This window comes from Hyposmocoma kahamanoa, unplaced genomic scaffold (genome assembly GCF_003589595.1).
Source record: "Hyposmocoma kahamanoa isolate Upper Pololo Valley unplaced genomic scaffold, ASM358959v1 92, whole genome shotgun sequence".
Lineage (NCBI taxonomy): Eukaryota > Metazoa > Arthropoda > Insecta > Lepidoptera > Cosmopterigidae > Hyposmocoma > Hyposmocoma kahamanoa.
The window spans coordinates 5,715,313-5,741,664 of NW_020654748.1; the positions used below are offsets into that span (position 1 = coordinate 5,715,313).

At 36.0% G+C, this 26,352-nt stretch overlaps 1 protein-coding gene across 2 annotated transcripts in view; it reads right to left on the bottom strand.

The window, feature by feature from the left end:
- LOC113236783 overlaps positions 1–26,352 on the bottom strand; it is a 79,132-nt gene that overhangs the window by 38,663 nt on the left and 14,117 nt on the right. For both annotated transcript variants that reach the window (XR_003310976.1, XM_026472959.1), the window contains exon 2: positions 1,168–1,403. Coding sequence is in view for 1 of the 2 variants with exons in the window: in XM_026472959.1 (XP_026328744.1) it covers positions 1,168–1,234 (67 nt within the window). In the remaining variant the exon portion in view is untranslated. The remainder of the gene's footprint in view (positions 1–1,167; positions 1,404–26,352) is intronic.

A 26,352-nucleotide genomic window follows, 5' to 3' on the forward strand; every position in this document is an offset into this window, starting at 1 on the left:
AGGTTTTCGCGATTGTTACACATAGGAAATGAAACTATTTTTCCGGATTTAAATCGCGTATATTTGTTTTTTCAAACAAACCGACGTTTCGGGCCCTTTACAGGTCCCATGGTCACGGTTGACTTCGGAACCGAAACGTCGGTTTGTTTGAAAAAACAAATATACGCGATTTAAATCCGGAAAAATAGTTTCATTTCCTATGCTTTTTTGCTTGTTCTTAGTTTGACGGCGTCGGAATAATTTCATTATACCAATCTTCAAAAATTACTTTTTTAACCATGTTCTTTCAATACTTAGTTTCTGATTTGAATTTATTTCTTTAGTAGGTATTTCGGCAAATGATGTCATTCCAATGATCTTATTATATTAAATCATTCTAATCTCTTGAATTGTGTCAATACTGTGTATACACTAGTACATAAATATCGTTGTACATAGCTTCAAAAGTCTCCGCGTTGTACAGTAAAGATAGCAGTAATCTTCAGTGAACCACGTATACGAACAATCTCTGCTCAATGAATTCAGGGCAATCTAGAAGCAAATGATCGAGAATTGCTTCACCAGTATTGCAATGGTTGTTGTTTTTAAATTCTTTCCCATAAGGAAAAGGCAAAAGTTTATTTTTTTAATTATGCGTTTCGTTTTATGCTTATACAAACTGATATACCTAAGTAAAGAAATATGTTCATAAAATAAGCTTATCACACACACGTATGTATAATATATCGTACGCTGGCGGTAACCGCAAATGTGTTTTCAGATTTATTTATTATCAAATCACGTTAGTCTGTATTTTACCATTATGATGTTGCTTATTTGTAGTACAAGAATCTTTCTAGTCCCTAACTTGATGACGGGTTATTAAGCTAGTCGTAAAAAGTATGTGCCAATGAATAGGCAATTTAAAACAAAAGCCGGAAAAAGGTAGCTGCTTTAGACGTGTCGCGCAGGCATGGTAAAATTTACGATACACCGGTAATAGATTTCGATACCGATAGCCTAAAAACCACTTTGTGATTATAGCGTAGTTGCATATAATTTTACACGCCCTGGAACTTTGCTTTAGGTCCTTGCACAAAAGATATTCATAAAATTCTGATTATATTTTTAAATTAAAAAATTAAAAGTTTTTTTTAAATGTAAGTCTTAAAAGTAATAGCTACTTACTTCCAGCCAGCCACAATAATATGGCGGCAAATTGCGAAGGCATGATGTACGGGTGCACTAGCGGCATGTCACGTCACGACCTCGTGACGGCTCTGGCGTAGCTGTCGTATATTCTTCTCCATTTTTAAGCTTTTAAACGAAATTTTTTATCACGAACCGTCGTAGCCGAATCGACTTATCTAAGAAACGTGTAGCCCTTGACTGCGCATCTCGTCTTAAGTGACCATGGACCGTATCTGGAACAATAAGAAGATGTTTCACTGAATCAGCAGAATGTTATACGAAATGAGGACAATGTGCTACAATTTCGTGGTTGCGTTTATGAAAATGAATATTTAAGGTATTTGTATGACAATTATTTCAACTAGTTTTGGATATTGTCGTAGAAATGTGCATATTATTATGTGTCTATGTCAGTAGCAATGGAGCTCCTTGTGAAAGAGTTCGTCCAGGGACACTTTTCGTATACTTTCTTTTCGGAAGGCAACAATTCCATCAGTCAAGGCGGTCGTCGAATTCACTCGTGGACATATCCAAACACGACAAAAGTTGTGCCGGAACGTGTCCAGAAAGCAAAGAATTGTCGACTCATAATAAAATAAAGTTTGTGACGCGTGGGCACCGCGATGCTGCTGCCTGGGATAGAATTCATGTCGACAAACCTCAAATTGTGGCAAATAGATTTTCTTGACATGGGTAAACGGTGGTAAGCTTATGATTCTACTATACAACAGTTGTATAGTAAGTACAATCATTTACATCCCTTTCCTCCTGGGTAGAGTTTTGTGAGGACCGAGAAGACAGTACTTAATATTACATATAAGGAGAGGAAAGCACTATTGAATGCTATTCTTTTAGTAGGTATTGTCCAATGTTTAGTAGCAGTGAAGCTCCTTGTGAAAGAGTTCATCCAGGGAAGTACCACCTTACCTATTTCTGCCGCCAAGCAGTAATGTGAGCGTTACTGCGTTCCTGTTTTGAAGGGTAAGGGTGCTAGTGAAATTACTGGTACTTGGGATTGGCTATGGACAGGCTTGTCGCTTAACACCAAGCGCACCACGTTTTCGTCCGTTCACTTGTATCATTAAAAAAAATCTTGTTCGGAGACGTTAACTACACAAAAAACCGATTTACCATAGCTTGTATTATTATTATTAGAACCTTTACAGACCCAGTTATGCACAACAGAATCGAAGTGGTTGCTTTGGCTTGTATAACGTAGGTAATAATGGCATTTTAGATGCAGAGATTTCTCGTCTACCTCAAGGACACTTTGTTAAAACCATAGCCCGGACTAACGTTCGAGAGTTTTTATTATAATAATAATATAATAACAACGCATACACTCAACATAGTCCCGCACTAGGAAAACCCTGTGTCGCGGGTGTCATGGACACACACATAGACAACCACAAATTACACCCAAACTCACGAGAGAAATAAATGTAAGCTATACAAATATTTCTCCCGGCCCGGGAATCGAACCTTGGACCTCTGCGTGGTAGTCCTGCATGGTAACCGTTCGGCCACGGAGGCAGTTATTATAGAAATGAGCTTCTTGATTAAGCACACAGATATCTCGACAAAGAGATCGACAATTCAGAACGAGATCGCTATTCCTAATCAATTACGTAAAAGCGATCGTTTATTTCGATAAAAACTTGCGCAAGCTGGACCATCTGAACTATAAATCGAACGTCCACGAATAGACGGAACTTTGTGCAACAGCGATTCGGACAAAAGATACCTATTTACTTCGGAATGGCCGAGAGAACTCGCAACATCCAATACACCTCTAGTATATTCGTATGTATGTTTGCCAAGTCAAATGCTCGTTCAATAGTAATAAAACAAGGCGAGAACAGAAAGATCTTTTCATTAAACGTATCGAAGACGCCGCTGATTTATCGCCTCGCGAGACACTCTATTCATGGCGTGCGTTTTGTTGTCTAGAGATCGATTGGCCTCGAATAAAATACATTCGCCAATTGAATAGCGTGCCCGCGCTCCAGCGCAATGTTTCAGCGAAAACGACACTTTTTCAGCCCGAAAGAACTAATGGCTTCACGCGCTAGCCCCCGACTTTCAATAAATGGTCGGCCCGTCGCGCCCACAGCCACCACTGCTCCAACGAACCTAGCTAATCTATCCTACAACTTTTTTTAGTTTGAACCGTTCGTTTTCAAATCGAAAAGCCCATTTCAAACTGCGAACAGATGTTCAATCATTAATAAACCGCATTCAAAAAAAGGAGGACGTTCTCAACTAGACTGTATTTTTTTATATATATGTTACGCGATAACTGTGAACCGATTTTGATGATTATTTTTTGTTAGAAAGAGGGTTCTTCATTAGTGGCCCCCTTTTAATTTGAAAAAAATATTTCATTTCTAATGGTGGCAACCTAAACGATTTCAATAAAATTTGGCAAATAGATGAAATTCCACGCATTAAGTGATCGGTTTTTTTAGTACACTGTGCAAAGATAATGAACATTTTATAAACTATTAATATATGTATAGACATTATAGGTTTTTATTAAAGCAAACAAGCTCTTGTCTAGAGGCGGTACACTAACGACGTTCATTTTTATTTTATACGTTTTTTTTATATTAAGCATCGCGAACCGTAGAAAGCCAATTGGACCGCTGCGTCACTAAAAGACGCCACATAGCCAGACAGCAATTGAAGTAAAATTATAGCCTCTCATAAACTCAAGTCATTTTATAAACAAACAGGGAGGATGCAGTGAATTCGTTTCAAGTTTAAAATGGATTCGTGGAAGGCACACCTGACTGAGCAACTGTAAAAGCGACGTTTAAATTTCCATAAAATTTTAGAGTTATGAGCGAGCACGAAAGCCTAGATTGATGAAAAGCGAGAATCATGCGAGCCGGCCGACCTCCGAGCCCGGGTTGCTGTTTGGCAACCAGCCTAGCTAATTCCCATGCAACCACAGCTCTCAACTCCACGTTCATTTATGCGTCACTTTTACGTCATTTGAAAGTTGTAAAGAAGTTTACACATCCAAAAGAAGCGCCTTGGCTCTTCACAAGTGGTAACGACCAACACTTAGATGTTCTAAACTTTTCCTATCGAGTGCATTGCATAGTATGTTCACGTACAACAATAAAATTACATTTATGGTACGTGTTTGTACATAAACTGCACGGAGTACGTGAAACTCATGCTTTATGTTTTTATTACAGTGGGAGCAACAGCCGTATATACGAGTACAGTAAGTGTGTAACCTTGAATACTGAAAAATTATTCCCCCATATCTCTTTCACTCATTTTTTAACCGACTTGAAAAAAGGAGGAGGTTCTTATTCGACTGTATATTATTTTTCTTTTTTGTATGTATGCTACGCGATAACTCGGGTATTTGTGAATCGATTTTCATGATTCTTTTTTGTTGGAAAGGGGGTACTTCCATAGTGGTCTCATTTAATTTTGAAGAAAATCATCCACCTCTAAGGATGGCTGTTCACGCATGAAGATTCATTTTTATAAATAGTGCCTAAATTTTACTTAAGGAGCAATTATTTTCATAGTTGATTTTGCTATTTTTCCATTTCAAGGCGTTTTTTATCGTATTGCCTTAAATTTTCATTAACAAACCGACTAAGCAAAAATGGCATATAAAAATGATTTGCGTTGTCAACACCCCTTTTACCTAAGCTGATCATTCGAATTCGACGTTCGAATTACAAAGTATTTAAAAATTTAATTGGAATTTTGTTTGAAAAAACAAATATACGCTATTTCAATCCAGAAAAATAGTTTCATTTCCTATGTGTAACAATCGCGAAAACCTAAGAACTCGATATTTAAAAATTATAAAATTTATAAATGCAAGCAAGGAGACAAGGAGGTTTGTCTTTCGATTACTTGCTCTGACGAGTTTATTAACTCACTTTTTCGTGTTAAAGATAATGTTTCACATCGAAACATTAAATACCTGTACTGTAAACGTAGCGCACGATAGCCCTCCGAATGTGTAGCACGACAATCTAGTGAAGGTCGAACAGAGCTGTTGCATGCAAGCGATATACGGCCGATTTCTATATTTGATCCTGAATCTAAGATTGTTTTCTATCCAGATTTTATTCGATCCATCGATCGCTGCCGGATCTGTATTTCAATATGTCTATCTTGGATCTAGCGCCCTTAAAAAAAAGGATCGGTCGTAAATTTACTCCCTCTCTGACGTTTATTCCACGCAATCGGAGTAAAAGTTCATTACATGAATTAGTGAATAAAATGGTGGTTATGTTTCTAAGATAAATTTATGTGATATTACATGTGCTTTTGGCAAAAATATAAATTAATTGCAAACTTTCAAGTATAAAATATTTAAACCGTAAGTACGTCAAGAATGACGTGTTTGGAGGAACAGAACGGAACGTTTATTGTCAAACGAGCGGGACGGCCATATAGGATGGAAAAAAAATAAAGGGAAGGCGCGCGGGGCGGCGGCGAAATGTTAGTGTCAATTTATGTTTTGTTGAAGTTTGTTCGTATTCGTGACGTGATAAAATAATCTTAATTATAAAAATACCGTTTTGATAAATTGCATTATTTCATTTAAAACAAATTCAACTGATGTTTTGTTCAGCCCAAATTTGAATGTAAATTCAGCGTCAGTTAAACTTGCCATGAAGTTTATACGCCTAAACGTTCTTGAGGACACAAGATGCTCTTGGTCGCTGTCGCTACTATCCCAGTTCGATAACTGAACAAATTGTTCAAGATCACAGTCGCTATCACTTAAAAATAACTTCCGTTTTTATACGATTACACAGTACAATCGGTCAAAATTGGAGGATCGCTACTATAGATCGAACACGTTCGAAATCCGATTTGTCAAAATAGACGGTTTGGTGATGACCAATTGTAACGCCAACCACAAATCGATTAATTAATTGAATGAATCAATTTGTTCAATTGAGTCATACTAGCGGTTTTCCTTACATAACCTATATCAACATATTTAAAATTTCAATTTAAATCCTTCTTCAAATCTTAGATATTCGTTCGATTGCGATTGAAATGTTCGATTTAATAATCGATTACTAAACTTTAATTGATTGAACCGTGTGTTTTTTTTTTATCGAACAGCACTATGCAACCATAGGCAAGTCATAGAGGTATAGATGATTAATAACCTCACTTTTTGGACTACTATTTATCAAATACGATTTTAAGATGCTATTCAAATGAATATTGTTGGAAAAAGTGATGATATATCAAGTCGAAATCTTCGAAATATACCTGAAAGTGTTACTTATTCGATTTATTAAGTGATTGCTTTAGAATTTTAACCAAACAGGTTTGTTTACTTTTTGTTCAAAATGGATTAGAACAGACTATAGTTTAAATAAGTAAAGTCATCTCTAACATTAACGGTAAAAGAAAACAGATCCCAGTATGAAAATTAATTATAATAATAATATATTTTATTGTTTCGTACAGTATTTTCTTAACATCTAGTTAAAATAAATACAAAAAATATTGAGACAAAAGGTAGAGGTTCAGCTTATGCTGACACGGTGATGAGACCGCGCAGCGCTGTTTATCAACCTCTCGCTACTAATCCCTATGGTATTGAGTGGGAAACATGTCAACGAGGGTTGATGAAGAATATAATTATTTACATACACCTATCAAAAAAATATTCATGAACATTATGAGAAAAAAATAATAATGATAAAGAAAAAAAAACTATGATAAAAAAACATTAATTCAAACAGTTCATGAAATTCGTGTGCGAGTGTGTAATCGCGTTTGTGTGTGTGTTTCCGTATCACAAAAATCTATGTCATCCGTGGAACAAAGATCTATGCGCAAGACTACGAGTACTTATTCTCAGGACAGGACACGAGAGAAATAAATGTAGGCCATACAAATATTTCTCCCGGCCGGGGAATCGAACCTGTGACCTCTGCATGCCAGCCAGGCATGGTAACCGAACGGAGGCGGGTAATAACAGTTATATAATCACATCGTGCGTACGTAAGTGTTGTACCTTATGTTCATTTAGTAGCAATGATAATTTGTTTAAATAGGATTAGTTGATATCATGTCAAAAGTAGTTTACTATTTTTAAGGTTTTACAGTAGGCATGTTTCAGGTTTTCTGCAGCCAGTTGTCTTCGCAATAAGACCGATGTGTATTTTGTTCGAAAGCTATGCTCAAGATCGAAGGAACTGGCTAGCCGAACAAGCACTGACAAACAAATTCCTCTACGTCGTATTGTTTCTCATTACAATTATTAGTTTAAAATTATTGTGTGGTAAATAGCACTGAACCATATTAATGTAAGAAGTGTGTTTTTGACAATTGTACCCATTGACTTACAAATAAAATGGACGACGGGTCTAATACAAAAACCACGAAAAAAATGTCCCAAGTCAACCTATTCGAAATTTAAATTGTAATGTCATCGCAAAGCATCAAAGCGGAGTTTGACGCTCTGTATACGATTTTAGCGCCTTACAAGTGCGGACACTTTTTAGCGCGGACCCGACGTCCATATAATTGTAAGTCAATGATTGTACCATTTAATTTAATCATAATGATCCACAGACTTACATAATTGATATATTCTAATTTCCTGCTTCTAAATTTAATAAGCTATTTTCTTTTTTATTTAAATTGTATTTGTTTGACTATCCATCACAAATAATTTTAATTTTAATAATAATTTGTGGATTATGTTGTTGATTGTACGTGTACTTATGTTAGAAATAACTAACACTGAATGTAAATATACAAAGTACAAATGTTTGTATCCCTTAAAAATAAATAAATGTAAAAAGATTCCTATATGTCCAAGAAGGCCCTGTACTCTCGTTTACCGTTGGATATCCATCCCAAACAATTACTGAGAAATTATTTTTGTTATTGTTTATTGTTTCGGACGAATGTCGGATAGAGAACGAGAGTAGGTCCGAGGATTAATTGCCAATCCACATTGGGCTAGGTCGTGGTGTAATAAAATATTCTGTGCGTATTAGTGCCTGTGGATCTATACACAATTATTTGTGCTATGTAGAATCGTATACGTTTCTTCAATAATAGTTTTTATACAACCTTTTGCCCACTAATTTGGCTGTTTTTTATGCAATTTTAGACAATCATTCCCTGGAACAAGGATTCCCTGTGCAAACAAGAACAAAACAAGGGAGTGACAGTCGACACCCTTTATATTGCCACCAAATTCTCCAAGCCCGCCTCAAAAGCCGTAAAAGTTTCCTGCGCACCACAAAGGCTACGAGTGACCATCCAACTGTCACTAGGTGTGCATTGTGGAAACGGATAAACCCCCCATCACCTGGTTTCATCATACCTCAAGAGCAACTACCACCAGGTTGCGATCTGCGGTGGCCCGTGTGGCAGTTCTTGAATCGTCTTCTCACTCAGGCAGGACGCTGCAGAGACACGATGTGTAAATGGGGTTTCAGGGATACTAGTCAAACCCAATGTGACTACGGTGCCCCAACACAGTCCATGAAGAACTTACTGTTTTGCCCCTTGTATCCTAATACCTGGGATATAATTTCCTACGAGGGAAGGTCTCTACGCGGCCACGTACAGCGCAGTCAAAGTAGCAACGTACTATTCAGAGTTAATATAGTCCTAAAATAAAAGAAGCATCGACACGATAAGAAGAAGTAGAAGGATTCCCTGGATTGCGCATCGTACGAACGTATCCGTGCTTTTTTTGAATTTAGGAATTGCAGTTGCAAAATCACACACTCTTATCTTACATCTGTTTGCTACGCATTCTGCAGTTCTTTGGTCACATTGCACGCAGAAGTGCTGATAGTCTCTAGAGCGTGGTTGTTAGGGGCAGGATTGATGGCAAACGACCTAGAGACCGAAGTTCAAAACGATGGTGTGACCTGATGGCTAAAAGTCTAGCAGTACCAGTGAACGTCACATTCCACCTAGCCAAAGACTGAGTGCAGTGGAGAACGCAACGACGTAAGTTAACAAGTCTCCTGTGCTTGTAATTTCACCAGCACCTTTACACACAGTAATACTGACATTACTGCTAGGCGGCAGAAACACGTAGAAGAAGTCTTTCGCAAGGAGCTCTTCTGCTACTAAATTCTTACGTAGGTCACTCAATAAGTTTTGAGATAAAGAAAAAATATCAAACATATTAATATAATTTATTTTACATTTTTTCAAAATACTCTCATCATTATCTCCACAAAGTTTCATTCGTCTAAACCAACTCTGAAAACACTTTTGCCAGTCTTGATCCGTCAGCATTGAAATTGCCATTTCGTAGGCAGCTACTGCTTCTTCGACACTCAAAAAAAATTTTCCTTTGATTTTATCCTTCACTGTTGGGAACAAAAAGAAATCGCAGGGAGCCAAGTCAGGGCTGTACGGCGGGTGATTTAAGGTTTCTATACCAGATTCCTTAATAAACGCCTTTGTTCTCAGGGACGTATGTGAAGAGGTGTTATCGTGACGTAGCATGATTCCCCGAAGCCCGGTCTTTGGTCTCCTCTCCCGCACAGCTTGGAAAACTTAAAAACTTTTGGCAATGCTACTGTTGTGTGCCATTCTGAATTAACAGACCTACTATTTTCTAACATTGACGTCGACAAATGTCCGCTCCGAGAAAAAAAACTAGCTACCATTTTTATGCCGACGTTTCGAGGTCTTTGCAACTTTGTCGGTAATTGTCCCTCTGCGAAGACCCACACCGACGACTGCTTCTTGCTTTCTGGATCATATTGATAGACCCATTTTTCATCACCAGTAACGATTTCTGAAACACGTCTCGATGTCCCATTTTCGAAACATATAAGCATTTCTCGGCACCAATCCACTCGAGCCTGTTTTTCAGCACCGGAGAGCAATCGTGGAATCCATCGACAACAACGCTTCCTCACTCCAAGATGATGATGCAGGATAGTATTGATGCTTCCCGAACTAATGCCTAGGATCTTCTCAATGTTCGTGTACGTGATTCGTGGGTCTTCTCGCACCAACATTTCAGATGTCCACACATTTTCTGCAGTAACTGCTGTTTCCGGGCGTCCGCCTCTTAGGTCATCTTCAAGGTTAGTTTTGCCTCTTTTAAATTCCTTAAACCACCTAAAAACTGTTGCACGAGAAGGAGCAGAGTCCTCTAATGCTGACTGCAAACGTTCCAAACTCAATTGTTCAGTTAAACCACATTTAAAATCATAGAAGATCATAGCACGCAAATGTTCACAGTTAAGATCCATTATTGTAAAGAAAAAGCGCGGGAAGCGTTGTAGTAAAATGACTAACAATGTCATCTTTTTTTAAATTTAGCTAAATTGCTTTTGGTGATCTATTTTTAAATAAATTTGCTTTTTAAAAACATATAATACGGGTGCGTTCCATTTTTAAATTTCGAGCATCTCAAAACTTATTGAGTGCTCTACGTAATTTAAATTCTTATCGAACCGATGGCATAATCTATTATCACCAGTGATTTATTTGCGGGAATTAATTTACCTAAAGTATGAACGTTTTAATTATTAATACAAATATCGAACACTCAGAAAAAATTCCTTCGATCCGGCCGGATTCGAACCGACGTCTTCTAGCATACCGTGTCAGACGCTATACCTATAAGTCACGGAACGAACCAGCGGACCTCATGAATTTTTATATGTGCTTGTTGTCGTAATAAGTAATACTACTCATTTTAGTATCATGACAAACCTATCAACCAAGTAATGTATTATTGCTAAAGTGACTGAAAGAACGAGTGATTTCCCAATATTGTCTAACCCTTACCAAAAGTAGGAAAGAAATAACGCTATATGAACTATATAATGCCATCTCTTTCCTTTTTGATGTTCCGAATCGTGTTATTGTAGTATAATGTTAAAGTACTTAACATTATTTACATTCAGAGAATATTAACTGCCAAAAAAAGAAAAGTATGTAATAACGAAATCTATTAAAATTACGTTGTTTTCAATTATTATTCCACATTTTCATGAAGAAAATAAATAAAACAAGCTGAGTCTTGATAGTCACGTTGTGAATTCGGATCCATAGTCTAGTGTCAACTGTTAGTTTCACCAAGGAGCATGTAGACGTCGCTGTCATAATTTTACGAAATAAACATCGCGTATTTTTATTTTACGAGAAATTTTGTCCTACGTGCTATTAAATAAAAAATAAACAAAATATTCAAGAGATATATGTAAATAAATAAGTTCAACTTAGCTTTTAATCATTACAAATCAATATTAAAACAATAAAACTGAAAACAATATTGTTTCCATTGCATCCGTGTAACTATTTTAAGATTGCTAAATTTGACATAAGAGCAATATTACTGTAATGTCAAAGTCGCGTCATAGTACGAACTGAGTGAATGAATAGTCACAAAGCTGCCAATAAAACATCATAGTTTTAACATTACAAATAAGCTTGCTTTCAGCGCGTTATGGTACGAAAAGTTAATGTAAGGTTAAAGTAATATTGTTTTAAGAGGTTGTGGTAGGCCCCCTGATACTCACTGCTCGATGTTTTACGAGCCTACCGAGTTCGACATTAGTGCTCGAGTCTGTTTATGTATGTGAGTCGAGCTTAACTCTGGTAAGTACCCACTGAACGCCGTTATGGTGTGGTGTGTTAAACTGTAGTGTAATATCTTCTTCTTTTTTTAAATCACTATATTAGGGTTTTGTTTGCAATTGTAGTTGTTCAGTAAAATTTAACCCTGCTTATCGTACTCGAGACTTTGTAGAGTAGAAGTCGCTTCGGGTCGACTTTTGGAACTCGAGTTACGTTGAAGATTCGAGTTCTTTTTAGACTTTAGTTCGTGCTCCGATGATTCGCACTAAATGCGACTCGGACTCGTAAGTGTTTTGGGCCACCGAACCGCGCTAAATGAGTCGAGTTTATAAAAAAAAGTTCCCGGACTCGAATGTTTTATAACACTAGCATAAACTCTGCCTACATTAAGTAATTACGTAAAGTTTATAGGCTATCCGTTTAAAGTAAATTTTTATTTAACTTAAAATTTAAAATTTTGTGCTGCTAGTGGTTCTAATTGGTGACCAGTTGTTACTCGATTTCTGTACAAATACGGGCGACTGCTGACATCGTTTTTTAAAAATAAACAGCGTTGTGGTAATTGTTACTGGAAGTGGAGGAGGAAAAGATGTTGCTGCCTTGTATAAAGTTAATAACTGAAGCAACGAGGGAAAGTTAATAACTGAAGACGCGGGAATAAGAAAGAGGAAGCAAAGTGCAGCAATGTTATTTTTGGCCGAAATCATTAAATGCCTTGTACAAGAAAAGACCACAATGCAGTTATATCAATTATCGTCGCACCAGTCCCCACGCCGGCGAGCCCTCGCGTTAATTGAACTAAATCATCGCTTCACACGACCACCGACCACGGCGTATCTATCCAATAAAGCAATTTTCCAATTGGCCCCAATAAGGTACCTCCGTTCATCTTCAATAGACACATTCTACGCAGTAGTTATTTCTATATTATAGCATTACGTACTTTTGCTGGTATTATAATTGTTACTAGTTTTCCGGATTTAAATCGCGGTTATTGGTTTTTTTTTTTCATACAAACCGACGTTTCGGGTCTTTTACAACCGTGACCATGGGACCTGTGAAGGGCCCGAAACGATGGTTTGTTCTAAAAACAAATATACGCGATTTAAATACGGAAAAATAGTTCCATTTCCTATGTGTAACAATCGCAAAAACCTAAGAACTCGATTATAATTGTTGTTCATAGGGAAAAAGCCTAGTATAAAATACTTTAATCATTGAATGATGGAATTGGTAACAGTTGAACTCCTTATCAAAGAATTCCTCCAGGAAAGTTTTTTTTATAACACTAAGCGATACACGAACACGTCGTGTGGTAGCAAGCGGCACGTCTATCCATAACAGTTGATGTCGCTGCATCCGCTGAAATACCGCCAGTCGCTAGGATTTGAATCCCTTCTCCTACGAAGTCCACGGCGCATTTAGGCAGACGCCCCGCCGCATACCGGTAGATACCAGCGCCTACCAGTGAATTTCGTATCCTATAGCGTGCTCTTCGATAGCGCAGAGAGAAATACGCAGCGATACTCTGAGGTCGGTCTCAGAGCATTGAAATATGTTCCTAATTTCGATTGTTATAGCATAAAATATAAATTAATACATTTAATGTCCTCTGCCTTTCTGTTCACCGTATTTTATATTATTATCTATGTATAGATTCGTATTAGTTCCGAATACGAGACTGTACAAATCAAGAAAACTCGGACCAACTTCGGATGTCGCCCGTGCACCGAGTCCGATTCAAATCCGGGAAAATACGAATATCGCTTGTACACCTGGAGACAAAATGATGCCTGTGACATTTCGGACCGTCATTTCTCGGATTCAGAACTGACATGAATCGGACGTAGTGCTCAAACGCTCTAAGGGTGCTGATGAAACTATAAGCACGTACGACTTGTCAAATTTACGTCTCAGGGTGACCGGTGCAGGGGCAGTATCCCTCAGATTTTTCCGAAGGTTCTGAGTGGCGTGCAACTGTTACGTCATTTGGTACCATAAAAAATAGAAACAAAAGAAGTATATCAACATTGTTTAGGGTCAAGGCAATAAAAACGTTGACAACTGAAACTTAAATTCAACTTTTGCCGCTTGCGATAAGAACGATCCAAAAGTGCTAAAGCTCTTGTCAGTGCTGTTGACACTTGTTACAGATGTGATTATTCGTATTTAATAAACGGTGTTTTATTCACAGAGAAAGTTACAAGATCCATGTAGATATTATATCCTTTGAACACACGCTGTTTTAATTTATTTCTTTCATATGCACTGTCCGCAACCTGTTTTATACAATCTTAAGTTTTCAATTAAATTTAATTTAATTTATAGCTCCATATACAGTTTAAGAAGGTCTCAAAAAACTTATATAGTCCTTATTAAATGTTCCCCTGCAATGGCTTAAGCAATGAAGGGTAGAGGGCACCTATTGTATAAATAATAATAATAATAATATCTAAAACAATAAAACAAACTTAAAATTTAGTATTTATCTTCGAAAAAATGGTTCAGAAGTACGAGCTGTAGGTAATCCTTAAAGTACAAGATTGCAGTTTGGAGTGAATGAATGAATGAAGTGAGTACGCAAAGACAAAGGTGTAAATTAGAAAACTTAGAGGTGTGATATCAAATTGGAAATTATTTACAAGTTTAGAAAATATTATTGCTGATGTCTTAAAATGCTAGAGACAATTTTATTTTTTATTTGTTTTCATTTTCGAGTTTAGCCAACGATATATGAGTATTTTAAGTATCGCAAAATTTGTGGATTTAATTTAATGATAATAATATTAATAAATATCACGCAATAAACATAAAAAAATACTTTCCGTGGATCAAACTGTAAGTTATGCATATATTTATAAAACGATAAAGTATTATAATGGCCAGCATCAAACTGTTAATATTTGAGGTAGACCACAATTAACATAAGTTTTGAGTATTTCTATTTTATACGTAAGAGGTGAACCACGGGAAGAAATAATTGCCCATGGTCCACCCACGTGAACCAGTCAGGTGCTCCACGGGAAAGAAGCGAATTTTTCGGATCTAAATCGCGTATATTTGTTTTTTCGAACGGAACTAAAGTTTCGATCTCTTTACATGTCCTATGATCACGGCTGATTGAAATGATGTTAGTCATCAACCATTTAGTAGTAGTACCCTACTTTAGTAGTAGTACCCTACTACTAAATGGTTGCGTTAGTCGTACCCCCTAAGAAAAAACCGCTGTAATATTTAAGGTTATTTAAATTAAACAAACCTTTTAGCGTCTACTAGATCTTTGTTTATTTACTATCAATGTATTTTAATGAAAATACGAAAAACGTTTATTGAATAAGCCATTGACAAGGTTTTCAAAAAAGCGCCTTTGGTACGATTTAGGCACCCGGTCGCCTAATTCGTACCACCTATAACCTAAGTCGTACTTAGAACAACTGATGATGTTGTGTTGTACAAATGATGTTAGTCATCAACCATTTAGTAGTAGGGTAAGGTTGCGTTAGTCGTACCCCCTAAGAAAAAACCGCTGTAATATTTAAGGTTATTTAAATTAAACAAAACCTTTAGCGTCTACGGGATCTTTATTTATTTACTATCAATATGTTTTAATGAAAATACGAAAAACGTTTATTGAATTAGCTATTGACAAGGTTTTCAAAAAAGCGCCGTTGGTACGATTTAGCAACCGGTCGCCTAATTCGTACCACCTTTATCCTAAGTCGTACTTAGAACAACATTTCAGTCAGGACATCATAAACTGTATAGTACAGTACTAATAAAAAGATATCATAATAACAATTAAAATCTAGAAACAGTTACTAAGGTCTAAGGTGGTTAAAATCAAATAATTCTTTATATTTGTGAAGGGAAAGAACAATCCCAAAATCTTATGTGTAAGGGAACACAGAAAGCAAAAATTTTAAACTCTTCAGAAATAGAATTATGAATTGTAATGAAATAAAATTATAATTTCTTCTGAAATAAAATTATTAATTGTAATGAAATAAAATTATAAGTTAATATTTATGAAATAAAATTATAAGTTAATATTTATGAAATAAAACTATAAATGTTTTGTTTGGTTTGTTTGAAAAAACACATATACGATTTAAATCCGGAAAAATAGTTTCATTTCTTATACATTTTAATTAAATAAAATTCAAATTCTCCTGAAATGAATTTACGAATTCTAATTAAATAAAATTAACATGCTTCGGTAATCAAATAAGGCATATTATATAATAAAAGCACTACAAAATTAGTTTTGTTGAACGCAAATATCACAAATATATTATTTAGCTGAAAAAACTAAGAAATAATTTTCATAAATTCCTAAGTCGTACCGGTACGATTAAGGAATTTTCCACGGGTACGACTTAAGCAACGACACTTTCAAAATTTCAAGTCAAAATTACTGTTACAAAGATTTGCCGCTTGTGCTTGTGCTTAAATAAATGCTAAAATACGTGATAAATATACGAATACTAAAAAAATAAGTTTACCGCCACATTCTTCCTTGGAATTGCTTCCGAATTAATGAGAAATTTTAAAGAAAACAGTGCATAAACTTATTTTTTCATATTTTTCCCAACACGAACGTCAGCCGGCCGCCGGTTTGTTTTTGTTTACTTGCTTAACTTAATAGTTCAAATTTATATTACTAGATATTACTTCCCACGCATGTGAGACCAGATATCGCCGGAGCACGACTTAGGCGGTGGTACGACTAACGCAATCTTACCTTAGTAGAGCACAAATAGGTAAGGTTTTCTCTCTTTCTCTTTCACAACGCGCTCTACTGCTACTAAAGTTAAATCTAGGTACAACTATGAAAACATTGATGCAATACTGTACTGGAGGTTCCGGGTTCGGTTCCTGGTAGGACCAAGTTGGAAAATGAAGTTTTCTGAATTGGTTCTGGTCTGGGTGTTCTGAGAAGTGCCCCAGACTGAACTTCGTTGCTTTGGTACTCGTTGTACAAGTCTAGTACATTCTTAGTAAATAGTCTGGAAAGCACTGCCTCAATTATAAGATATATAAATAGATAGCGGCGTATGTGAAACGATGTACTGCGAATAGATTGCACAGGGGTACGTATACACAACACGTATGCAATCATGAATTCCTATGTACCTACTTGATTGAACGAAACCACGAACCGCCATCCTCTATCGACGATGCAGCGTATCGGGCAATTGTGAACTGTTAGGAATAGTTGGAACTACACGAAGTTCCTCAGTGCATGGGGCAAATGGGTCACGGAAAAGTTAATAATAATAATTAATGTACGAGACAATCCCACAAATCACCTCCATCTTTTCATGATAGCAAGTCAGTATACGGTAGTAACCAACAAGCCTATTTATAACAGTGCAATGCCGCCCAGAGCTCTAATGCAAAGACCGGAAAGGCACTCTTGAAACGTAATGTTGGAAATTCCGTATTTTAACTAACAAATGAAACTTTATTTTGCCATGATTGGAAAGCGCCTGTAGTTTCACCAGCGTCCTTAGCGCCCAGTTACACGAGTAGAAAGTTTTCGCGCGGCGGCCGCCCAGTTACCACACCTTTGTGTCCATTGAGGCCCCGGCCGCACTACTAAGGCGACTGCGACGCGATGGCGATTTCGTGAAAACAAACTCATATAAACATTATGTCGGTGGCCGCACTGCAGAAACGACAAGCGAAATTTATTTGTTCATTTCGTAAAGAAATTTTAAATGTTCTACAAGTAATGAGTGTGTCCACATTAAACAAAATTATTAAGCGACAGCGTTCGTGCGAAAGAGCGCGACATATTCAAGCGAAGAGTTGCGAAGGAGACACCGCACCTTTTTCGCACGCGAATCTGAATTGTATTTACTAGGCAACAACGTTTCAATACCTCTAAACAATACAACCGAAAATTCAAGTTAAAACGTAAAATCTAAATAAATAGAGCGTATTTTGCCATGATTGTTAGACGCACGCGGTCGCTGCGTGAAATTCGATTAAATTTGTGTCGAATAAATGCACCCTTGCGCTTCGAAAATGGAACGCAGTAATCCTCACATTACTCTTTGGCGGAAGAAATAGGTACAATGGTAGAACTTCCTTAGACGAAATCTTTCACAAGGAGCTCTACTACTACCAGTATCAGGGCCCTTACCATTAACTCTTGTTACGGTTCAGTTTAGGACCTAAAATAAGTCGTTGTGAGACAGCGCTGCATGAAATGTACATATAAAGATAAAGATAAATTTATTTCAATATAACTTAATCTAAATATAAGTAAAAAAAAACAAAACAAATGTATGGGAAGCTAATATACAATTGGTAAAAAATAAAAATAAACCTTAATTATTATACTAATCATAAAGCTATACAATTAATTATTAGAAGCCTACCAGTATAGTTGCGGTGCCTAAACTAAGTACATTATTACCTGTATCTTAAGCATCTTGTTTGTGCACAGATTCATTATATTAGTGCTTAAAAACAAAATAGCTATATTTAATTAAGAATAAAACAATTAGCTTTTACAACATAATATATATATCACTATCTCGCTTTCTTGTCGTTACGAACCTATACTGAACTCTAATAAGAGTTCATTGTAAGGCCCCTGATCTTAAACTAGGAAATGCTTTGTAATCTACTATGTACTTTCCGTTACTCTTGTACTGGAGGTACATAATGTCAGTACAGAGTACTAAAAAAACCGACCTCAAAATACATTCATCCCCTAGTTTGCCACCCTTAGAGGTGGAATATTTTCTTCAAATTTAAATGGAACCACTGTTGAGGTACCCCTCTTTCTAAAGAAAAAGAATCATCAAAATCGGTTCACAAATGCCGGAGCTATCGCATAACATACATACAAAAAACATACAGTCGAATTGAGAACCTCCTCATTTTTTCAAAGTCGGTTAAAAAGTGACGGTAATTACCTAGAAGAGTCAGACCATTACCAACTTGGAAAAGTTCGTTTCGCCTTTTCGACCATAGTGATTTATTGTGCTTTCCTCCTTTTTTCAAAGTCAGTTAAATAGTGACGGTAATTACCTAGAAGAGTCAGACGAAAACCAACTTGGAAAAGTTCGTTTCTTAAATGGGTCCTATTGAGCGCCCATAGTGCTTTACACTGGACAAACTGGGTGGCCATGATTTTGAGGGACATTTTTAAAATCAATTTATAAAATAAATATGAAAATAATTAAGGTTTAAAAAAAAACAAATAAAATTACGGCTAACTATGTCTAATTATAATACGAACCAAATTGGTTCAAAATGTAATAAATATGTAAAAGTTACTGACAAATAAACACAGAATGTACCGACGAAACTAATCATTTTAGCAAACAATCAAGAACTTGTTCGAATAATATATTAAACTTCCGAAATTAATACTAACTTACCGATGTTATATCCTGTGTTGTCACCCGTATTATAATATATTTCCGTGTGATAGAAAACTAACAAGTACCAAAAGTAACAAGTACCAAAATTAATTGCTTTTAAATGTATAATAAGTGATTTACGATAAAAATACGTAACAATAGTTTTCGGTAAAATATAAATTAAGTTGGTAAATATAAATTAAGTAGTATTACGTCAGCACGATGTTTCGGAACTTTCAGTATTTCATTTGGTTGTTTACATATTTTTATTTGCACAGATTTATAGGTAGCAACGTAAATAAATCCGTAACATTCATAATTTTAATAAGTACTTTTTAATTTACTTTTCGGAGCTTTCATTACCACCCTCAATAACATCGTTAATATAAGATCAAGAAGAGCAAGAATCAATACTGACGCTGTTAGTTGGATTGGTTCATGTGACTTTTTCCCTTGTACATAATCAATTTACATTACCAGCATGTTATTATGTGTACTGCCGTAATCAGCAAAAAAAAATGACAATCTGTTACTATTTTTAACCGACTTCAAAAAAGGAGGAGTTTCTCAATTCGACTGTATGTTCTTTTTTTTCTTTTTTTTGTATGTATGTTACGCGATAACTCCGGTATTTGTGAATCGATTTTCATGATTCTTTTTTTGTTGGAAAGGGCGTACTTTCATAACGGTCCCATTTCATTTTGAAGAAAATCATCCACCTCGAAGGGTGGCTGTTCACGCATGAAGATTCATTTTTATAAATAGCGCCTAACTTTAACTTAGGAGCAATTACTTTAATGGTTGATTTTGCTATTTCTCCCATTCAATGCGTTTTTCTCTCAATACACTTTGAGTAGTGTCGTAGTGAGAACATATTTTTTATTATCTCCAGTGTCAAGTCCTGTATAGTGGTGAACTAGGGGATATTTCAATAAAACTTAGCAAATAGCCGTAATTCCACGTACTTTTGAGGTCGGTTTTTTTGGTACTCTGTACTGAGATTATTATTTTTTCCTATGTGGATAAAATATGAAGTTACCTCAAGAGAAAAGTAGATATTTTTCGAGTCCTTAGGTGTTCGCGATTGTTACACATAGGAAATGAAACTATTTTTCCGGTTTGCATTAATATTACACATAACTGGTTGATGACTTTTCCATCTCAGTCAACCGTGATCAAGGTAAAGGACCCGAAAGGTTGGTTTATTTAAAAAAAAAAACAAATATACGCGAATTAAATCCGAAAATATGATTTCATTTCCTAAGTAGATATATTTTTTAAATTCATTTCTTTAAACATTATTTTCTCGGCTTGTGAATAAACTAATTTTTTTTGGTACAAAACTCAACTCAGCATTTAACACACCAGATAATAACAAAAATTCAATAAAAACATAAAACTATAATTTTAAACTGTAATTAACTAGCAGAAAAGAAAAACGTGCGCATTTTTTTTACAATGTTTCATTTGGCTTCGCTCTACCATAATCTGTGTTAAGCGAACGCCGTCTGTGGCTTCACCAATAACCGCAAAAAGCCAAGAAATAAAAAAGAAACGTATTGAATCTCCTTCGACTCCGTTAACCCTTAATGTTTCTCCAAAATGGTAAACAGGCCATAAAATTACGTGAAATATGTACACGATTCGTACATAAAAATATATCAGTCGAGTAATTTCGTCATCAAATATGTTAATCTTAATAGAAAACTGGACGGTCTTTTTGCAATTGCGAATGTTTCTGATACGACCCATTTTGTGCCAAATCAGGACGAAATAGGGCTGAGCATTATCAACGATATGCTTTGTTTATTCTTTACATTCATTCTGATGATCTCGTTGGCCCAACGGTTTGCATTCTAGGCGCTGGGTGAGGAGGTCCCGGGTTCGATTACCAATATGTTCAATTTGTTAAATTAACTTTTCCTAACCCGTCTATAAGTATAAAATTAAATATTAAAATATGATACTTCGGGGTACCTCGTATCACTATATGAATCTCGAAAAACTAACTACTGCTGTGCAAGTACTATTTCCAAGTGCTTTCTGTGTAGATTGAACATTTTATATTAATTAAGCACTACGGCAAGTAAAGTACTCATATTTTTGTGTGCGGTACTATTTGAGTACAGTCCGTGAAAGTTTTAATGCAGTACTTACCTTTAAAAATATACCCAATTATACCATTTTTATTAAAAAAAATTCAAAAGTTTGTGGGATTACATCTATCTGCCTAGTTTTATTGAAAACGGTAAACGAAAAGTGGTTAAAATCCAATAAACCTGATTTATACCCTAATTTGCTACCCTTAGAGGTGGAATATTTTGTTTAAATTTACATGGGATCAAAACTGATGTACCCTCTTTCCAACAAAAATGGATCAATAAAATCGGTTCATAAATGAAGTAGCAATCGCGTAAAATACACACACAAAGAAAAATAATATAGTCGAATTGAGAACTTGTCCTTTTTTGAAGTCAGTTAAAAATAATGTCTTCGTGAAGCAAAGTGCCATATCTACAATATATAAAGTACTTTTCTTCCCTGTTCCGTGGACGTGGGACATCTTGTACATAAAAAACACATTTCGACAATAATTTGAGGTATAATATTAGAAGGTTGGTACATTGTGTTTAATAGCAATAGAGCTCTTTGTGAAAGAGTTCCTCCATGGAAGTACTGCCACTTTACCTATTTCTGTCACCAAGCATTAATGAAAATATCACTACGTTCTAATTTACTGGGGTAAGGGCGCTTTCAAATTGTAGACCATTTCACATAGGTTGAGTCCTGTGACATTTCCAATTTTTACGTTGCACGCCTAATACACTTGTAACTAATCTCTTAATCATAAGTAATATTCGACGAAAATTAAAAGACCATGTCAAATATGAAACTTCATTCGCACCATGCGTCTTTTAATTAGGTCGGGTATTATTTATTTCTCACATGTTGGACGGAGAACGAGAGTACAGGGCCAGATTAGAAAGAAATAGTATAGTGAACAGCACATCAAGCCATACATTTTTGTTCGAATATCACGTCCAGTACAATGGAACAAGATCCGTCAATAATTTGATGTGGTGCCGTCATTGACTTACAATTATATGGACGTCGGGTCCGCGCTAAAAAGTGTCCGCACTTGTAAGGCGCTAAAATCGTATACAGAGCGCCAAACTCCGCTTTAGTCTTCATTTGTTCGACTGACAGCACGATACTGCGATGACATTACAATTTAAATTTCGAATAGGTTGACTTGGGACATTTTTTTCGTGGTTTTTGTATTAGACCCGTCGTCCATTTATTTGTAAGTCAATGGGTGCCGTCATATAATTGTCACAAAAACAAACAATATTTGTTGCAGTTGTAATTTTAAGTAAAAATTACAGCATAATAAGTAGACTCAAAATGAAATGATAAAGAATTGTAAGTTTTTCATTGAAAAAAACAGACCTCAAAAGTTTGGTTATCGGCTTTTTTCGATTTCCATGGGTTCCCTCAGCAGATTCTGAGTTCTTGGTGATATTGTGACTGTTACGGACTCCTTTGTGCATTTTGTATTTTCTTTTTTGGTTGTCATGGTGACGGTGACTCGTACATTACACGTGAGTAGGTATTGCGTCAAATGCAAAGTCGACTTTTATTTGTGGAAAATAATTAATAATTTGTAATAGCCGAAACGAACCCGGAACATAATCAGGGACCACCTGGAGAGTATACCCTTTCAAACAAAAGAAGAATTTTCGAAATCGGTGCATAATTGATGGAAAAATTCGTGAATACACGGACATGTCTATACAATTTGAAGATTTCCTTACATTTTTATTGGATCGCCTCATCAGATTCTGACTTGGTAACAATGGGACCACCACGACAGTCTCATCATCATCTTTTCAAACAAAAAAGTTTAAAATCGGTCCACAATTGACGGAGATATCTGAAAACATGCATAAAACAACCATACAGCCGAACGTATAACCTCCTCTTTTCTTTTGAAGTCGGTTAATAAAACATACATACAGCCGAACGTATAACCATCTCCTTTTGTTATAAATAAATTGCCTCAACTACTTGATGAATACAACGGCCTATTTATCCATAGAGATATTTACACCACAGAATCTATACGGCTATCGTGTATCTCGCGTGAATACGCATGCATACACCTTGCATGAGGGTCGTTTTCTTTTGTTTCGAGCTTTGTATATAACTTTCAAAATTCGTTTCGTTGCTTTTGATTTCATGCTTTGATGTTGACTTTTTGTTTGGTTGTTGTTGATTTTTTAATTTGTTGTGTAAACTTTTCGATAACTTAATAACATAATAATTTAATTCCTTTTTTTGTGTTTATTATTTGTTCTTAATTATTTTCTATAAATCGATTCTCCTTCATTACAAATTATCTCTATAAGATATTTAAATCAATTTTTTTTCATTCGACTTTACATCACTACTCTAAAAACTTCAAATCTCAAATGTATCTGGAAACATGCTACGTGAAATGAACTATTATATTTATAAACTTACTCCTCTCTTTTATTTATTTTTCATTATATACATGCAAATGTGTAAGTTGTGTTTTTTGTAGATTCATCGTTTTCAACCAGATCTCCGGCTATCCAACCGTACATAGTCACACCAACGTAAGTGTCTTTTTCAACCTTGACATTGGCAGAATCATCGTGAAAATCGATGGAGTCAGTATAATGAAATTGGAATTTGAATTGAACTATAGAGGCTTACAGAAATGTAGCAGTGGCGCCACTGTGGCGCTGCTGCCGCGCTACTACTAATTTTCATACAATATTTATAAGCGCAGTTGCAGCGCCACTGTCGCGGCACGCGCGCGCCTTTCTTGCAGTCACAATTAGTGAACTAAAAGCTACTGAAACGCTACAGACGCTTGGTTTTCGCGCTACTACAGCACTTCTAAAAACATCTAATTTGAAAGACACTAAGGGTCCTAATGAAATTACAGGCACTCCAAACATCACTGCGACTGTTATGGACCTAGCGCTTACCACCAAGCGAACAAATGTTCGTGTCACTTAGTATCGTAAAAAAAGATCACTGTCCAACTATGAAAAGATATCGACATCGTTGGCGACCCGTAGCCTTCAACCGATACATCACCCCGCGACGCAGTGACACTCTACTTTATTGGTCCGTTCACACCCCGTCGAGCATGCGACTCTCTTGAAAAATCGACGATATTTTATTTAAACTCGCCCATTTGAAAGACAAGCGTCGTGAAATAAAATATAGCTGCACCACTTTATTTTTTTGCACGAATTGTTCCCCATTTATGGCGGCTTAAATGCTTGACGTTCAACGTCAGCGCAATAAAAGCCGTCATTACTGAAGATTTAATTGACTCACATTTTATGAATTTTAACAAATAATGTTCATTCATTATTTCGTTTTATCGTACGCAAATGATTTATTTACTCTTGCGAGTCCAAATAACATTTATATACACGCGTTACTGTTTTGCAAACATAACTTTTTAGTGATGTTATATAAAATAAAATTATGACACACTTTTTTTATTATTTCCTATTTAATTTATAATTCACATGTTTGGTGTAATATGTTATAAGGCTACATCTGCAAAATGACACCTTTTCAAGACAGAGGTTTAAAGATTCTGCGAAAGAAATTAGTCGAAAATTTTCTTATGCTTAAATGGCAGAGCTATAAATATTTCACATTATATAACTTATTTCACGTAGTGCATATTATTTTCACGCCTTTCATGTAATAAAAGCACTTTTGACGTATGATCACATGCGTAGGAATTCCAAAATCAGTGATAATGTAAACATTAGACCATATCACATACGTTGCTCTGATCCTAAAATAAGTAACTAAAGCATTTGTGTTATGGAAATCGGATACAACGACGGTATGACAAAGACCCAGATCCAACACAATATAGAAAGTTTGTTTTCAAGATTGACCCGGCCGAGGATCGAACCCGGAACCTTAGAAATGGCGACAGCATGAAAACCGATGTGCAAGCCACTCGACCACAGAAGTTCGCCAAACAGTAACGACAGTAAACAAACTGAACAATGTTTTAGTCTCTTACAAAGTAAATTCTTGTCTTGAACCCCTTTTTATAATTCCAAGTAACGGGAGCAACAAGTCGTGAGCCTGGTGGTAAGCGACACCCCTTCCATATCAGTTGCAGTGCCACTCAGTGCTTTTAATCGCAATGATCTTAGAGGCACTGCCACTGCGCCCATCACCTGGAGACATAAGTTGACAAGTCTCATGTGCAATTACAGGCACCACCATCACCCTTACCCTTCCAAACCGGACAGCTGTAATGCTCACATGACTACTTGGCGGCAGAAATAGGTAGGTGGTACTTCCCTGGACGAACTCTTTCACAAGGAACTCTACTCTAACTAAACATTGGACAATATCGACTAAAAGAATAGCATTCAATAGAGGTTTCCTTTCCTGGAATATAATATTAAGTACTATCTTCTCAAACTTTACAAAACTCAATCCAGGACGAAATGGACGTCAATGATTATACTTACTATATAACTCGTGTATAAGTAGTAGAATCATAACCTTTCCAGGTTTGTCGACATGAATAATATCCCAGGCAGCTGCATCGCAGTGCCCACGTCACAAAAAAAATACTTTAATTTATTACGAGTCGACAATTCTTTGCTTTCTGGACACGTTCCGGCACAACTTTTGACGTGTTTAGACATGTCCGCGAGTAAATTCGACGGCCACCTTGACTGATGGAATTGTTGCCTTCTGAAAAGAAAGTATACGAAAAGTGTCTCAAAAATTAATGTGATATCACATTACATTTCCGTGAAAATAATATTACAGTATGATATACACTTATACATACATCACACAGACTAAAAATGTGATGCGTTATAAACATTAGCCATAAATTGTCCCATCACTCCATGTTTGCTTTACTATTTACCATCACAATGCGTTACAGTGGGATATGACCATCACTCACATCACACAGACTAAAAATGAGATGTGTTATAAGTATCACTCCGTGCTTGTTTTGTTGCTTAGTAATATTACAATCACTCGCTTGTTCCAAGCACTACTGACTGACACGCGTAAACTAGCGCAGGTAGTAGTAGGTTCCTTTACATTTTATAATTTTAATTTGAAAATGAAATTGGCCAAAAAATCCATTGGTATTAAAAAAAAAATTAAAAACGAGATTTTT